The 19,222-nt window shown below is 33.3% G+C and overlaps 1 protein-coding gene across 1 annotated transcript; it reads left to right on the top strand.

The window, feature by feature from the left end:
- The first annotated feature begins 591 nt into the window (after nt 1-591).
- Nucleotides 592-1,457, top strand: LOC145136310 (uncharacterized). Its single transcript, XM_079070451.1, has one exon. It carries the CDS (start codon nt 714-716, stop codon nt 1,200-1,202), a length of 489 nt encoding a protein of 162 aa, XP_078926577.1. The 5' UTR covers nt 592-713; the 3' UTR covers nt 1,203-1,457.
- Nucleotides 1,458-19,222: the final 17,765 nt, after the last annotated feature.

Genomic DNA, 19,222 nt, shown 5'->3' with positions numbered 1-19,222 from the left:
TATTAAGGTACATCCACTAAAAAATATATATGCAACTACTAGTGTAAGATGTAATTACAACCGTAATTCCTGCATCCGTCATTGGTTGTGTTTGACAGATATACATTAACTTGTATTTTAAACTTATTGTAATTTAGTATTTAGTGATATAGAAAATCAATTTATCGTAATTTATAAACTAATTTATAAACCAACATTTTAATAAGCATTTAACATAATTATTAATAAACTAATCTATAAACTAAAATAACTAAATTTTCATAGGTAACGCCAAAGACAACCTAAATTTTATAATAAATACATATGCATTGAATATTCACCGAACAATGGAGGGTTTTCAATAAATGTTACCAAATTTAGCATAAATATGTATAATCTAAACCTCTTAAGATAATGAAACCAATCATAACTACAACTAATCACGTAACTTAAATATACAAAAAGAATAATCAATAATATATAATGACTATTTTTTTGAGGGGCAATAATAATGTAAGATCCAAGAAATGTGCACTAGCATGCCAGGGGCCTTTTTGTCATTTTAGCCATCATCACTTATCATATTACTCTTCGGACCCCATGATCACCTGTACGGTTCCCCTCTATAAATCCATCTTCCTCATCACCTCCTTCATAAGTCATATCCGACGACTTCATCCACAGAAATCAAATCAGAAGTCTTGAAATTTAATTAAACAAGAATATCGATCTCCATGGGAAACAGTTTAAGGTGTTGTTTGGCCTGTGTTCTTCCTTGCGGTGCTCTTGATTTGATCCGAATAGTGCATTTAAATGGCTACGTTGAAGAAATCACACGTCCGGTGACCGCCGGCGAGGTTCTGAAGAACTACCCTAATCATGTCTTAAGCAAACCATGTTCTCAGGGCGTTGTCCGGCGAATCTTGATCCTTTCGAACAGTTCCGAGCTTAAAAGAGGCAGCATTTATTTCTTGATACCTTCCTCCTCCGTGCCGGAAAACAAGAGAAACCCGCAGAAAAAAGATCCGAAAAAGCCCAAGAAGATACCTACGGTAGCGGTTGGGCAACCGGCCGATGTGTCCACCGGAGAAAACACTGTTCCTTTGAATTCTTCAGATGTTGTTGTGGTGTCGGAGAAGAAGAAGCTAGGGCACCGGAGAGCTCGCCGGACTGTTCAGGGCGGCGAATGGCGGCCTCATCTTGAGAGCATCTTTGAGGAGTAATTTTTTTTTTTTTGAAAAAAAGTTGTTGGGTTTATTTACTACTCTTTTCTTCCGCTTTTTTATTTTCTTGTGGACAGATTTGACATTTTTTTTTTAAATTTTCGCCTATGTTTTTTTATAAACGAGGTAAATGTCTCTTTTGCCCCAGAAAATCACTTGAAGAAGAGAGAAAAAGAGTGACTATGCCCAACTTCATGTACTTTCATCTCCAAAGTTGTAATTATGAAATATAAATATATCCCCCCTTTTTATACACTTTTTGAGTTTATTTCCCTTGAAATTCATTGCCCAGATATTATATTTTTTTTTATAATTTTATAAATACTATTGTTAGTTTAGTTATCCTGTAATTCGTTGATAAAAATATTAAGCAAAAACTATTTCTATCTCAATTTCTGTGAATATCAGATAGACAAATAATGTTCTCAATGGACAGTTTATGTTAATTAGTTAAAATAGACATGACATTGTTAATGGGGATAATAACTTGATAGGGTAAGATACTTTTTGAAATGTATACATTTAGTCCTTATTCTTTTTTTTGTAAAATAAACCCTTATATTTTATTAATATGTACACATTAGGTCATTTTCACCGGATTCTACAGGTTTTGCTGACGTGGAAGGGTTTATTTTACAAAAAAAAAAAATAATAATGACTAAATGTGTACATTTCAAAAAGTATCTTACCCTATCAAGTCATTTTTCTCTTTCTTTTATTTTGTTGAAATGAAATACCCAGGTGACATCCACATATCCACAACGAAATTTTTCCAACTTTTATTCATCATGAAAAAGAGGGAGAACCCCGATCTCCGGCGACTCCTTTGTGTGTTCCTACACATCACTGGTAGCAAGGAGGAATGATGGCAAAAACAACAAGGTCGAAGGGGGAGGCAGGAGGAAGTAGAGACGGTAGTTGGCGGCGAGGAGCTGCTCTGGTAGCCCCCTCGTCGATTCTTTCTTCTTTTTCTGGCAACATATCTCAAAGATGGAGGCAAAGAGAGACAGATCGGAGAAACACAACAGGTAAAGGGTGTTTGGTTGTTGCTGTTCGACCGGAAGGAAGAGAGACGAGAAAGAGAAGGGTCGCCGCCCTTTTCTTGTTGCTGGAGGATCACCCACCTCCGGTGACTAAGCTAATTAATTGCTATTTAGTGTCACTTGTGCTTCCACATCAGCAAAACCTGTAGAATCCGGTGAAAAGGATCTAATGTGTACATATTAATAAAGTATAAGGGTTTATTTTACAAAAAAAAAAGAATAAGGACTAAATGTGTGCATTTATGAACAACCGGTTAGAACCATTTTGACACACGAAAAAAACATATAACGCTCTCCTGTCTTCTCCATATACTATTGTAGGATTTATCTGGCATCACGCCAAATTAATGTTCGGACATTGTTGAGCTCAACAGTTTGTAAAACTGTTGGTAATAGTTGTATTCTGAGAAACATACCCCAAATGTGGGACGGATTTGTTTTAAGAAAATTGTGTCAAAGATAGACCTCGACTTACACTAATATATGTGTTGTGTTTTTGTTATCTCATTGCATATAGTTTCATACAATTATCTCTATTGTTTGTCATAAAACAAAATTTATGATTAGAAGTTTCCTAAAAAAATAATCAATATGTAAACTGACATAAAAATGATATGGATCAACCAACAATATGTCAATGCATTTTTTGTTCTACATATTACATACACCATTTTCTGGATGGTACAAATTTAAAAACCATATTACATACATACATATGTACCTGGGCATGGAGCCATGGACGGGTTAGTTGGCAATCATGGGTACGAGAGTATAAAAATAGAGATGCTCTACCAATTACTATTTCCATTGACTTTGTTGAAACAGACAGTTGACTTTTAAAGAAAAAATATAATGAATTTTTTTATTATATTTATTATAATGGTAATGTGTTTTCATTTCATTAGGATGAAGGTTCAAATTCGGTTTGCAAGATAGCTAGAATTAAGAAGTGTTAGGAGTATATTAGTCTGTGTGTTTGTGAAAGCCCAACAAATCCCATTTTTTTAATCGTTCCACATAGCTCACAACCCGGCTTGAAGAAATCTCTTAGATGGGCGGATGCAAATCTAGATCTATCAACGGAGCAATTCCATTATAATGCGGCTTGAGTAGTAAAATATTGTGCTATAAATGCATAAGCGGGTAAAGACACTGACGAGTCTAGAATAAAATTTAACGTGGTTCCCTAACCAATGTTCAAACCGATAAAAGTATAGTTTTGAAAATCGAACCGCAACAGTCGGTTCGATCAATTGAAGCGGGAACCGTTCTTGTTTCCAGTTTTTTATCTAAAAAAATCCGCTTGTTTGCAATTAGTGGAAGGTAACTGGTTTGCCAAAAAAATTGGTTCAATCGGACCGGTTAGACCTTTAAAAACAAGGATATTTATAAATATATGTATTGTATTTTAAAAAACAACTGTAAAAGCAAATTTAGAATAAAAAGTGCCCAGAGCAATCATCTTTTAACTTATTAGCTAAGTCACAACTAGCCGTAAAAATTAACGAAATTCTTTAAACATATCCCTTCTCTTTTCTTCCTCTTTCTTGTTCAACACAAGATAGGCCCTTATTATTATTATTATTATTATTTTTAATGTAGATCTTAATTTTTTTGGATATATAATTTGTAGTAAATATTGAAAAATTAGATGGGTCAAAGGACCCACCTTGTGATATAATAGACTCGCCAATGGGTAAAGATTACATGTGTTGAGCTACCAAAAAAGTAATAACCCCTAAAGAAGCTAAAGTAAGGCTTAACTTAAAATGAAACGAATTATTAATTGTGTAACGTCCCAAAATTTTCGAGTAAAAATTTCATTTTAAATAAGTCAAAACCCTTCATTCATTATCCCAAAAAGGCAGTCATAATAAAAGTATTTTCAAAACATCAGAGTAAAATAAAAAAATTCAATGCGAAATAAATCTTCAGGAGATGCAATGTGATCAAGTCGGACCTTTCCTTTTGAAACCAGAAGTACCTAAAAACATTTTAAACATAAACTGTAAACACAAAGCTTAGTGAGTTCCCCAAAATACCATACATACATAACAATACAAAAAATAATTGAGTCTATTTCACCCCCTTCGGTCTCTTTCAACCGGTACTGGGTCTATTTCACCCCCTTTAGTCTCTTTCAACCGGTATTGGGCCTATTTCACCCCTTCAGTCTCTTTCAACCGCTATTGGGTTTATTTCACCTCCTTCGGTCTCTTTCAACCGGTACTGAGTCTATTTCACTATCTTCGATCTCTTTCAACCGGTATCGGGTCTATGTAACGTCCCAAAAATTTTGTTTTTGTAATAATAAAACCATCAACCAAACATTGTTTATAGAAACCGTAAAGGAAATCAGAGTATATCAACAATCATCTAAAATACATCAGAGTCAAGTAGAGCGGAAAATCATGGTGTGTGCATTGTGATCATTCTGAGCTCTTCGAACCGGAAGTACCTAAAACATAAAATGAAAACCGTAAGCACAAAGCTTAGTGAGTTTCCCAAAATACTGCATACTATAGATATACGTCAACTCAAGGCTATACCAGGTCTATTTCACCCCTGGATCTATTTCACCCCCTGAGTCAATTTCAACTCATATGTCAGCACAAGGTTGTACCAAGTCTATTTCACCCCCGGGTCTATTTCCCCTGGATCTATTTCACCCCTGGATCTATTTCACCTCCTAAGTCAATTTCAACTCATATGTCAGCACAAGGTTGTACCAAGTCTATTTCACCCCCGGGTCTATTTTACCCTCGAGTCTATTTTAACTCAATCGGTATTTTTCAACCGTACGAGTCTATTTCACCACGGGTCTATTTCACCCCACATACATATAGCAAACATGCACACATGCATACAAACATACAACAGGAGTCATAAAGACTCCACGTACATTTAATCCCTAGTGTCCTACAGTATAGTGAGCAAACTCACCTCGATCAACCATTAGGTACGTCCCTGGAATTTTAGGTTGATGAACTCCCGATTTTGTGAAGTATGAATTGGTTTAGTCGCAGATTCGAGATTTTTCCCGGTTTGAGTAGTTTCGCTATGAGTGGGGTCGTATGGTCTCTCGAGTTTTCAATTTGGATGCATTAATGTGATGAAGTGGTTGGAGAGAGCATATGAATTATGTTAGTGCGGTTTCCAGAAATTCTAACCGAGTCAGATTTTGAGGACGAAATTCAGTTTAAGTGGGGGAGAATTGTAACACCAAGTTCCATGTGCATATTTCCTTTATGTTTTTGGCATTTAAAGACTTATATATGAAGTTTTGGTTGGCCATGACGTGGTGGGTGAATACACTATGACGTGGTCTCACCTGTTGAGAAACGCATGTTTTTGGTGCGTGTCACAACATAACAATGTATTAGCCACGACGTGGAAGTCGTTTTATGAAAAAACCCTAATTTTTGGAGTTTGTGCCCCTATTTAAAGGATGTGATGGTTAGGGTTTTCTCACCTCAGCCTCCATCACTCCCACTTGACCTAGATCAAACCCTAGCCTCCATTGTTGAGTTATTGAAGCTTTTTTTTGGTGGTTTTTGGTGATATTGAAGAAGAAGAACGTGTCCCTTGAGCAAAAATCCAGCAAGCAAGTTCCCTCACCACCTTGAAGTATTTATTTTTGACCGTTGTAAGTCCTCAAGTTCCAATCTTTATGTGTTATGCTTCTAGATCTAGGATTTTATGCATTTTTCTCCATTTTTGGGAGAGTTTGAATGGATGGATTCCATAAAATTGGTAACTTTATGGATCCTTGAGGTCCCTTTGAGGTTTAGTGTTCCAGATCTGAATAATGGTTGAGTTTTGGTTCCATTCATGAGGTTTTGACCTCATTTTCACCATTTTGACCTAACCAAGTTCAAGACATACATTGGACATCCATGTCCATAAAAAAGGGTTTTTATGAAGCTTATGGACGTTAGGAAGCTTTCTGGAAGATATGATAGTGTGACTTAATGGATTAAGGGCTTCGACCATTAAGCTGTCCAGAAGCCAGTGTTGTAAAACTCACCAAGTTGGCCGATTACTCGGTCGAGTACTCCCTACTCGTCCCCTTACTGATGCGAGTTAACAAATCCGAGTACTCCCCGATCGGCCCCAAACTGAAGCGAGCAATGTTGTAAAACTTGGCCAACTCGGTGATTAATATGTATAATATACTTACTGATTTATTATGTAACACACACATGTGATTATTACTACACACACACACACACACACATATATATATATATATATATATATATATATATATATATATATATATATCAATCTTAAATTTTCAGTAATTATTCACGAAGGGAGACCATTGTGTGTTTTTCAGTTTTTATGTATTCACATGTATCTAATTTTGTTATATATTTCAATCAACTTATGATTTTTACATATATAATTCCCCAAAAATATTTCTACATGAATTACCAAATCCGAGTACTCCCCGAGTACTTGCTACTCGGCGGTTGGCCGAATAGGTACTGAGTAGCGAGTTCTACAACCTTGCCAGGAGCAGTTCCCACGGTGTGACATCATGCTTACCACGCCATGGAGGAGGTGGTTTTTCGCGACTGATTTGTTTGGGTTGTTGCAACGGCGTGGTGGCATGCTTTCCACGACGTGGTGGTTGGTCGGGTCGCGACTGTTTTGTTGTGAAGCTGTCACGACGTGGCCTGTGGGTGGGCACGCCGTGGTGGCCAACTGTTGACTTTTGGTCGTTGAATTTTTGATTAGTTTGAATTTTGGTCAAACTATGGTAGGACTGAGTATTTAGCTAAGGAATAGTCTTGGTTCGGCTTTAGGTGGCTTGGATTAGCTATTGTATTGTTGCGGATGCTGTTGAGCTTCTTCTGTTTGGTTCAGGTGATTTTTTTCACTATACTTTGTACTGTAGTATGTATCCTTGTGTGTAGGATGTTGGTATGCTGTAGTGATTTGTTTGATTAGTAGATCTATATGATTACATGTGTTTGCTGGTTATTTTTTATTTCTTTGTATATGTCGACATTTTGTGCTTGGGTTGAGGCAATTCTGCTTTGTGTTATTGGTCAAGATACCTGGGTGGTCCAGGTGTACAATAGGCCTTGCGAGGTAGTCCATCTAGACTGTAGGCCTAAGGGAGCCGTCCAACTATATTGTAGGCCCCGAGGAGGGTCCAGTTGGACTGTAGCCTCGGGAGAGCGGTCCGGCCATATTGTAGGCCTTGCGAGGCGGTCCACGCAGACTGAAGGCTCATGTGTGCATGCCTTGTATGTGCATTGTTGTGTGGAGTATTTTGGGGTAACTCACTAAGATTTGACTTACATTTGTGGATTTAAATGTTTTTCAGGTACTTATCGGATTGCGAAGGTGGGACTGTACACACACATCAACAACTTTATGATTCAAGATTTCACATTGTTTTCCTAGCAACTCTTATTTTGAATAATGGTTTATGAAAAAAATGGTTTGACTTTAATGTAAATTTATAAAAATGGATGTTTATTCTATAAAAATGAAAACTTTATATTGATATTTTGGGACGTTACAATGTATATGTTTCTATGAATTAAATTCTTGGGAGAATCAACTTTTTTTGTTCAAAAATATCAATTTTTTACGGAACTTTTTAAAGAATGAACATTTCTTCTGATGGGTTTTATAGAAAAAAAAAATTATACAATGCGGAAAACAATTACAATTAATAGGATCATGCATCCTATAAAACATTTATGACATTCACCTTGATAGCAACATACAATGAACAACTAAACCTAGGATAACCATAGTGTAATTCGAAATTACCAAGTATAGAGTTACATACATTTTGATTCGTTGTAGTAAACAAATCACTTCAATCTCCTTGAAATGTATGTCTTGGAAAGCTTATCACCAAAAGGATGGTGCCTCTAATGGCCCACACCCAAACCCTAGAACTAGAACACAAGAGGAGAGAGGAAGGAGGAGATTTTCGGCCAGAGTATCTTCCAAGGAAGAGTATGCACGAAATTAGACATCCTTGGGGTCCTATTTATAGTGTGGATGAGACAAGGAAAACCCTAGATTTGAATAACAAAACATCCATATTTTATTCTATTCAAATATGGTATCCTTATCAGCATTAGCAATATTCCAGAAACCCTAGAATCCTTCTCAATTTCGTTCACCACCTATATGGTTACTACAATTTTCTTTCCTTGCTCAACTATGAACAATTATAATTCAACCCTTGGACCTATAATTAATTCCAATTAATCCTGAATTAATTCCAAATTAATTCTGACTAATTCTAATTGATTTCATATTAATTTATTAATCATATAAATTAACAAATCAATTATTTAACAACTGATTTCATATTAATTTATTAATCACATAATAAACTAACATCCCAATAATCTATTTCTAATTAATATATTTATCATATAATATATTAACAAATCATTTAGTACAATTTATTAATCATATAATTAAGTAATAAATATATCATCTTTCTCTAAACATCATTCTTACAAAGTTCTAGTTATGAGGGAAACCCAAAAAGGATTTGCTTCTAACTACAAGAATATATCAATTTAGTTATTGGTTTAGACACCTTAATCCAACAGTCTCCCACTTGGATAAGTCTATAACTACAATTGCAAGTATAAACCTTGAACTAAACAACCAAGAGTGCTTTCCAAAGACACTGTCGAACTCTGATTCGAATCAAAAGTTGGCCCAAAGATAAGTGATCAACTATTCCTTCATTCTACAAGATATCGTATGGATATGAGACATTGATTAGAATCAATCTCATAGTACAAGATTATGTTTCTCGTTTTCCTGATTTATGATGACTGAATTCAGACTACTAACTGAATTCAAACTACTAATTGAAAACATCAATTTAGTTCGGGCTCGGCCAAGCACTTCAGATGTTGGTCAACAAATCATTGAGTGGCCCAAAGATATCACTTTTCCCGTTAAAGCAAAGGAACATATTACTTTAACTATATAGTCATACCTTTTACTAACCAAATCATGCATGGAATTACTCTTTATAACACCCATTTATGAGATGTGTTTGGGTAAACCAATGCACAACTGATTTGTAAACTACGAACTATATATCTTTGCTTAAGAATAACATATATTATCATCTTAGAATTACTTGTGATAAAATCCATGAAGTAATCTCTAAGTGTGGGTTTATCCAATACTTAAAATTCTTATTTTCAAATTACTCATGAATATTGTAGCAATTCCAATTGCAATATCTTAACCTCGATCAACAATCTACAATCAACTCATGACAATCTTAAATCACTACTTACTTCCAAAAGTATGAGCGACTGTGGAATTTTGAATAAATTTAAAAATTACTCACGAGGGTAAAACATGCAAAGTGAAACAGAATAATAAATTAATTAACTATGGTTTCAAACGTATTGAATATAAATAATTCCTATTATTTAATCACCATAACAATTATGAATTTATTCATTGTATAATGTTTCGAATAATCAACTAACCACTTGAATTAGATAACATCAGTTATGCTTATGTTATGAACGTGCATACTATGCCTCTCTATGGTACTTCCTTTGTGAATAGATCCACTGGAAACTATTCTAATGATGCACATTAAACAATTCCAATTTCTTATCATTATCTAAGATGTAATTGAATTCCAACTTTACATGCATTAACATCATGTGATGTCGAGGCTTCAAAATCACAAAGACTCAACCTACAATGTTCCACTGGAACTTGTTATTCATAATAAATCCATGGTAACGAGGTCTCAAATTCAAGATACACTTCTTGAATACTTCTCTTTCATTAAAGGTTCCAACTCACAAGTAGATTCTATAAGCATCTCCCATTATAAAAATATTTCCATATGACCATCAATTATAACCAAGAATCATCTCAATCTAAAACGTGTCGCTATGGTCCTTTCCAAACAATAGTATACTTGCAACTGTCCACAAGCAACTAATCGTTGGTAACCTCAGAATTTTCTTAACAGTTTGTTTAATAACTCTAGTCACATGAAATTCTAATCCTTTCATGCAATGCTAAAAGCATTTGAAAAATAAAATAATTGAATATTATGGCATAGATAATCGATCCTATATCCAAAGCATATGAGGCTCAACTCATTATGTCCTATATAAGGATTTAATATATGTTCAATTCATTGCTATAATATTTCCATATATATATGGAATCTCCTATGTTGAAACATTTCAACATGATATTCATATATGTATTTGAGTAAGTTCTATTATTTAGACTCGAAATGAAGTATGAGTGCCGTCTCCGTTTAGTCCACTATAGCGAAACATTTTCTGAACTTTGCAACTTGCAAAAACATAGACATTGTTTCCTATGAGCAGTATTGTCAACATGCAATACCAGCTTAACAATTATGCTCCCACTAGCTTTGACATGTACCCATAAATCAACTGTACTTCTAGAAATCAATATCCTTTGAATTTTTTAAGGAAGTGCAAATTTTTGTTACGCGATGCTTCGATAAATCTCCAACTAGACTTCTTAAGCTTATACACATTAGTTGGATAATGTGTGTGTGTATGTGTGTTTAAACCCTTTCAAGACAGATAGATATATCCTTCAAAAGTTCAAACAATTCCTTGTCATTCCTCACAATTCGAAATATTAAGAGGGATGGCGTAATCATATTTGTGAATTTGATAATGCAATTTACACAAGTAACATCCATATAATCACATCTTCAAAATATATTAGCAAACGTATTTCCTCACAATCATTTTTCATGAATTAGAGCGAAACCTATGCCACTTAGATTTTATGGTGCATACGTTCCCATACATGTGAATCTATCATTTCCAACATACATTCATAAGACAAAGTCTAGGACAAACCAAAATTAAATTCAGCTTTCCTTCATGGACTGAACCTCACTAATTTTTTTTATAATCGCTTGCCTTCTGGTAGCTCAAGGGCCTACCAGTGCTTCCATGTTGTGAGTAGCTCACCCAAATTGACCAATGTACTTTCACTGACCAACACGCTTTTGCTTTTGCAGTTAAATGTAAACATAGAACTCATAAGCATTGCCAACTCAATTATAAGTACACATAAATTAGAGTATGTCAATTACTAAAAGGATCACTGTCGGTTGAGTCTTGTATGTTCTCAAGATCAATACGACTCCCACTGACTTCTTTACCTATGAGCTTTCTATCAAGGAACATTCCTTGTCGAGCTAAAACAATTATTTCAAAGTTCGTGTGGATTCCTGACAAGAAAACACTTCATATAATTGATCTCAGTTTATCTTTTATTCTCGATTAACCAAAAACATCAAAAATCCAATTCTAAACGTGCTAGAGTAAGGAAAGTATTCTTTACTCTACATATTACAAGGTGTCTTCATACTTTTTAGTTTGAAATGAGTTTTAAGATACAATATATAGTTACTAGAGCATGGCTCTAAAACTTGATTGGAACAGAGTATGACTCATCTTATGATCGAACCATTTCCAACAAAGTTCGATTCCTCTTCTTAGTCATACAATTGCACTAAGATGTTCTTGGAGGATTAATTGTGATACAATTTCACAATTACTATGATGATTATAAAACATGATACTAAAATACTCTGTTTTCTTTTCAGATTAGAGAATATTTTATCTTTCTGTCTAATAGATTCTTCTATTCGTTCTGGTACTCTTTGAACCTTTTCATAATCATATAAACATAATCATATTTACTTAATCATTAATAAATAATGATGAATGGAGTTATCGTACCTTGTGGTGGATCTAAATAGTCCATATTAACGTGTACTAGATCAATTAGTCCTGCACTTGCCTCACATAAGCGTGTGAACGATGAATTAAGTCATAATTTTCCAATGAACAAGATTCTCATATATTATACAATTCGACTTGTACAACACCAAGTATCTGTCCAGTTGGTGATGAGATTTCTTTTCAATTGTTCCAAATATGACAATACCACAAGTGATATTATGAGAATCAAATCAATAAATAATATTGCTATTTTTAGAAATAGAACTAACAATTTCATTTATGTCATTGCAAGGAAATAAGATAAGACAACTAAGTAAACCAAAACTTCAATTTTATTTAAAAATTGGAACTTGTCCTTACAATGCATAAAGTAAAATAAACTACATTTCTAAACATCTTCGAAAAGTAATTGCAATCTATTAAACTAACTCCTTGGCAGCACCTCCAAATTCTGACCATTGAACCATGTGACCAAAGTCCATTTTCCATGGTCAGATTTAGCTCACTTCTCTCAAGCTTCCTTCCTTCTTTTAGATACTGCGATTCCATCAAAATGTGATCATTACACCATGTATTAAGGTTCTATGAATAGGAACTTATGGAAGTAGATAATGGATGTACCTGAAGTACAGTCACATGAATTGACTTTCCAATCTTTAAGATCCTCCATGTATTTTGGGTAGCTTCGCAACCAATGTCCCTTCAACTGGCAGTTGAAACAAATGGAATCTTTGGGTTTAGCACATGGAACGATCCCAGAATTGAACTTTCTCTTTACTATATGATCAAACGGTTTGACATTGGCAGATCCATTTCCATTGGGAAGAGAAACCTTTTCTTGATCGCAAATGTCACCATTGTCAATGTCCATGGAAACTTTAGGCCCTGACCCTATAATAATTTTTGCTTCAGTTGTGTTCTAAAGCATTTTTGCTTTAGTAACTATCAACATCTCGGTCAAATCAATTAGGGTCACATCGATATTCCTTATATGAAAGTTCTTAACGAGTTGACCATATCACTCAGGAAGAGAAAGAAGAACCAAATCAATGGATTGATCCTTTGGGAATATGACACCCATCCTTTCCAATTTGTCAATGTACGGTTTCATTTTCATAACATGCACACATGCGGAGTTTCCATCTTGATGTTTACATGTCAATAAGGCATAAGTAGTCTCGTATCTTTCAACTAGAGGAAAATGTGATGTTGGGAGAGTAACATGAGGAGGAGGTGGACGAATTGAAGAAGCATGATGTCCAGTTCTACCATCCCCCAAAGAAAAGAAAACTTTTTCACCTTTATCAGAATATGGAAGATCATCTTTAGAATAATGAGGAAAAAGATTTCTAGAAGAACGAGGAAGACCATCACTGTCTTGATTTGACATCTAAAATTTGGGAGAAGAGAAATTTCAAGTTACTTGATTTTAATCCTTTATTATTAACCTATAATTTAAATTAAGGTTGGGATCTATATTTTCGATTCGACATTTGAAGAAGGATACCATAATCAAATTTGAATCTATTTTAGGTAGGTAGAGTAATCTCACCAATTTCAATCACATGAAACTCCTAGATCTTTGAGATTCATTGAATCTTATCAATGGCATGTTTAATCTCAATTATGCTCTTACCAATTATGATTGGGATGTCGAGGATCACAATTAAGATGTGAATAACGATGCAAACCCACTTAAACACCCTTGATCAATTTTATGATCTCCCATTGATTTGCCAGTTAACCACACACGCTCCATTAACAATCATAAGCATGAGTTGTTTCATCATTTCATGTTTATAATCCCACATTAGTGTGTTGGTTAACCATATACGCTCCACTAACGACTCATAAAGAAATGATGTGCGTTTTCATGGATTAGCATACAATTTCACATTTTTCCTAAAGTAACTAGAGTGTGATTTATAAAAGGTTTAGTTACTTTGTAGTATCATACTTTTAGAGGTTATGTCCTATCAAGTCCATTCGGCTAACGACCCTCCACCATACAAGGGAGCAGTAGGTGAGAGTGGACACCCATTAAATGGTTATTTCATAGGCCGTTATCCTTATACCCCCCTTAGAGTATGGCTTCGTGAATGAGGCCTACTAATGATTTGACTGACTTGTTTTATACGTATAATATATTAAACTTTTAATCATATAAAGTATAAGGTGTATTTTAAATCTTTTCAAAAGACGAGGTTTAAATATTAATTATCTAAATTATCTTATAATTAATTAATCAATTTAAACATATAATGATTTTATAATTATCCTTTAATTACATTACAATTAAATTAATTATTAAATTCATAAGGGATAATTCAATTTAATTTAACTAATTAAAAAGTATCAAATAAGGATATCTCCTAATATTTAGGTATTCATTAATTATCACACAAGACATTCAAAATTCAGAATCAAATAGAATTAATACAAGATAATTACCAAAAATAACACCATAAATATGATTAGGAAGATAAGTATCGAAAATCTGGAAAAAGCCATTCTCACGTCATAACAGATACATTGTCACGTCGTGAGATCAGTGATTTAAGAAAAACAGGTTTAGTTCGATTCAACTCATGTGCAATCAATGTTTGATAAGCCTAAGCTCTGATACCACTTACGAAATTTTTTAGAAAACAAAATTTCACAATGCGAAAAATAATTAACGATTAATAGGATACATGCATCCTATAAAAGATCTATGTCATACACATTGATAGCAACATACAATGAACAACTAAACCTAGCATAACCCTAGTGTAATTCGAAATTACCAAGTATAGAGTTACATACCTTTTGATTTGTTGTGGTAAACAAATCACTTCAATCTCCTTGTAATGTAGGTCTTGGAAAGCTTAGCACCAAAAGGATGGTGCCTCTAATGGCTCACACCCAAACCCTAGAACTAGAAGACAAGAGGAGAGAGGAGAGAGGAAAGAGGAGATTTTTGGCCAGAGTATCTTCCAAGGAAGAGTATGCACTAAATTAGACCTCCTTGGGGTCCTATTTATAATGTGGATGAGAGAATGAAAACCTTAGATTTGAATTATAAAATATTTATATTTTATTCTATTCAAATATGGTATCCTTATCAACATTAGTAATATTCTAGAAACCCTAGAATCCTTCCTAATTTCGTTCACCACCTATCTGGGTTCTAGAATTTTCCTTCCTTATTCAACTATAAACAATTACAATTCAACCCCTGGACCTTTACTTAATTCCAATTAATCCCGAATTAATTTTAGATTAATTTTGACTAATTTTAATTGATTTCATACAAATTTATTAATCATATAAATTAACAAATCAGTTATTTAACAATTGATTTCAGATTAATTTATTAATAACATAATAAATTAAAAAACCAATTATCTATTTCTAATTAATATATTAATCATATAATATATTACCAAATAATTTATTACAATTTATTAATCATATAACAAACTAATAAATATATCCTCTATCAGAATATGGAAGATCATCTTTAGAATAATGAGGAAAAAGATTTCTAGAAGAACGAGGAAGACCATCACTGTCTTGATTTGACATCTAAAATTTGGGAGAAGAGAAATTTCAAGTTACTTGATTTTAATCCTTTATTATTAACCTATAATTTAAATTAAGGTTGGGATCTATATTTTCGATTCGACATTTGAAGAAGGATACCATAATCAAATTTGAATCTATTTTAGGTAGGTAGAGTAATCTCACCAATTTCAATCACATGAAACTCCTAAATCTTTGAGATTCATTGAATCTTATCAATGACATGTTTAATCTCAATTATGCTCTTACCAATTATGATTGGGATGTCGAGGATCACAATTAAGATGTGAATAACCATGCAAACCCACTTAAACACCCTTGATCAATTTTATGATCTCCCATTGATTTGCCGGTTAACCACACACGCTCCATTAACAATCATAAGCATGAGTTGTTTCATCATTTCATGTTTATAATCCCACATTAGTGTGTTGGTTAACCATATACGCTCCACTAACGACTCATAAAGAAATGATGTGCGTTTTCATGGATTAGCATACAATTTCACATTTTTCCTAAAGTAACTAGAGTGTGATTTATAAAAGGTTTAGTTACTTTGTAGTATCATACTTTTAGAGGTTATGTCCTATCAAGTCCATTCGGCTAACGACCCTCCACCATACAAGGGAGCAGTAGGTGATGGTGGACACCCATTAAATGGTTATTTCATAGGCCGTTATCCTTATACCCCCCTTAGAGTATGACTTCGTGAATGAGGCCTACTAATGATTTGACTGACTTGTTTTATACGTATAATATATTAAACTTTTAATCATATAAAGTATAAGGTGTATTTTAAATCTTTTCAAAAGACGAGGTTTAAATATTAATTATCTAAATTATCTTATAATTAATTAATCAATTTAAACATATAATGATTTTATAATTATCCTTTAATTACATTACAATTAAATTAATTATTAAATTCATAAGGGATAATTCAATTTAATTTAACTAATTAAAAAGTATCAAATAAGGATATCTCCTAATATTTAGGTATTCATTAATTATCACACAAGACATTCAAAATTCAGAATCAAATAGAATTAATACAAGATAATTACCAAAAATAACACCATAAATATGATTAGGAAGATAAGTATCGAAAATCTGGAAAAAGCCATTCTCACGTCATAACAGATACATTGTCACGTCGTGAGATCAGTGATTTAAGAAAAACAGGTTTAGTTCGATTCAACTCATGTGCAATCAATGTTTGATAAGCCTAAGCTCTGATACCACTTACGAAATTTTTTAGAAAACAAAATTTCACAATGCGAAAAATAATTAACGATTAATAGGATACATGCATCCTATAAAAGATCTATGTCATACACATTGATAGCAACATACAATGAACAACTAAACCTAGCATAACCCTAGTGTAATTCGAAATTACCAAGTATAGAGTTACATACCTTTTGATTTGTTGTGGTAAACAAATCACTTCAATCTCCTTGTAATGTAGGTCTTGGAAAGCTTAGCACCAAAAGGATGGTGCCTCTAATGGCTCACACCCAAACCCTAGAACTAGAAGACAATAGGAGAGAGGAGAGAGGAAAGAGGAGATTTTTGGCCAGAGTATCTTCCAAGGAAGAGTATGCACTAAATTAGACCTCCTTGGGGTCCTATTTATAATGTGGATGAGAGAATGAAAACCTTAGATTTGAATTATAAAATATTTATATTTTATTCTATTCAAATATGGTATCCTTATCAACATTAGTAATATTCTAGAAACCCTAGAATCCTTCCTAATTTCGTTCACCACCTATCTGGGTTCTAGAATTTTCCTTCCTTATTCAACTATAAACAATTACAATTCAACCCCTGGACCTTTACTTAATTCCAATTAATCCCGAATTAATTTTAGATTAATTTTGACTAATTTTAATTGATTTCATACAAATTTATTAATCATATAAATTAACAAATCAGTTATTTAACAATTGATTTCAGATTAATTTATTAATAACATAATAAATTAAAAAACCAATTATCTATTTCTAATTAATATATTAATCATATAATATATTACCAAATAATTTATTACAATTTATTAATCATATAACAAACTAATAAATATATCCTCTATCTAAATGTCATTCTTACAAAGTTATAGTTATGAGAGCAACGCAAAAGGACTTTGCTTCTAACTACAAGAATATACCAATTTAGTTATTGAATTTGACACCTTAATCCAGCATCTTCTTCATCTATTTACTATTTACTATCCAAACATTCTCTGATGAAGTTGGTAAGAATTAGATTTTAGATAATTTTTATAAACACAAGAACTTATGTTTCACCCATAAATAATTTATTTGTAGTTATTTGATTAATGAAAGTTAAGTAAATGCATTCTCAGTAAATTATTGAAATTGTTTCATTCTCAGGAGAAAGTATGTGGTTTGTTCATATCATTGTCGGTTCGACTATTATATAATAAATTTATATGTTGTATTTATAATCCAACCATACAGAATTTATATATAATAAATTGTGTTATTAACTTAATTACCCTTTTAGAGGAGGCGTCTTATATAAAACGTATATAACTTAACTATTATACCCTTACGAGGATATGAATGTAATTATACAGTATATGTTATACCGTTAAAATAACATGTATCGAAGATCATATTCGTTTATTTATTCATCTACTGGTCCATATTGATTCTTACATCCACATAATAATTATCATTCTTAATATATCCAAACCCCATATATATATATATATATATATATATATATATATATATATATATATATATATATATATATATATATATATATATATATATATATATATATATGGGAAAGTGACACTATAGTCCTACAATGTATTGCCCATTTTCCCATTCAGTCCCTTAACTTATTCATGTGCTTTTTAAGGGAATAAAGTTGTTGTCGACCTGTTTTTTTAATCACTACTACCTAGTATAACAGGTTTCAAGCTGATGTGGTTTCCTTTTCAATTCCAACTCACTAACAGATGGTATAAACTCCCAGTCAGCCTCATCAAGGAGGCTTTAGCCATGGTCAACATCTCCTATTCTGCAAAACCAATCAATCATGCAACGAAAAATGAAGTTATCTGGTTCATGCATTTCATCAAACAACTTGTGTGTGTCCGTCTCATAGTGGTCAACAAGATCTTGAATTTAATAATAAACCATGCTGCAGGTTTCCAGTGTCCAAACAAACTCATCGATAGGATCAATGATAAGGGTGAGCTTATCCATACATGTTTGATCGAAAGCGCATGTCTCATGGTCCAGAATTCAACAATAATTGTGTTGCAACTGTGCTTGAAGGTCTCCAAAAACGGCGATGAACCCTTCACTTGTAGGCATGCTTGTGGGCATTTGTGGATTCCATCTATTGTTTTATGCATGCTTAATGCCAACGATATGCAGTTGGACATCGTACTCCTGACAATTTCAAAATAACATGTTCTATGACATATCGATCAATCTATATATGCCACTCTACTCTCTCAGTTGGGGCGACGTATGTATCATGAGAGATTGTACCTCCAAGAAAAGGATAACTTCGTAGAAGGCTTTCTATCACTGTATCTTCTGTGAATTCGGCTTCGGTGGTCGGAGGGGGTTGCAGCACCATATGGTTCTTA

Source organism: Lactuca virosa, chromosome 9 (genome assembly GCF_052849685.1).
Source record: "Lactuca virosa cultivar CGN04683 chromosome 9, Lactuca_virosa_CGN04683_v6, whole genome shotgun sequence".
In the NCBI taxonomy this organism is placed as follows: domain Eukaryota; kingdom Viridiplantae; phylum Streptophyta; class Magnoliopsida; order Asterales; family Asteraceae; genus Lactuca; species Lactuca virosa.
The sequence above is the reverse complement of the archived record's forward strand: the minus strand, read 5'-3'. Positions and strand labels throughout refer to the sequence as shown.

Bases quoted from the DNA above. Each gene is read 5' to 3' on its own strand.
- LOC145136310 (XM_079070451.1), top strand. From the start codon at position 714: ATGGGAAACAGTTTAAGGTGTTGTTTGGCCTGTGTTCTTCCTTGCGGT.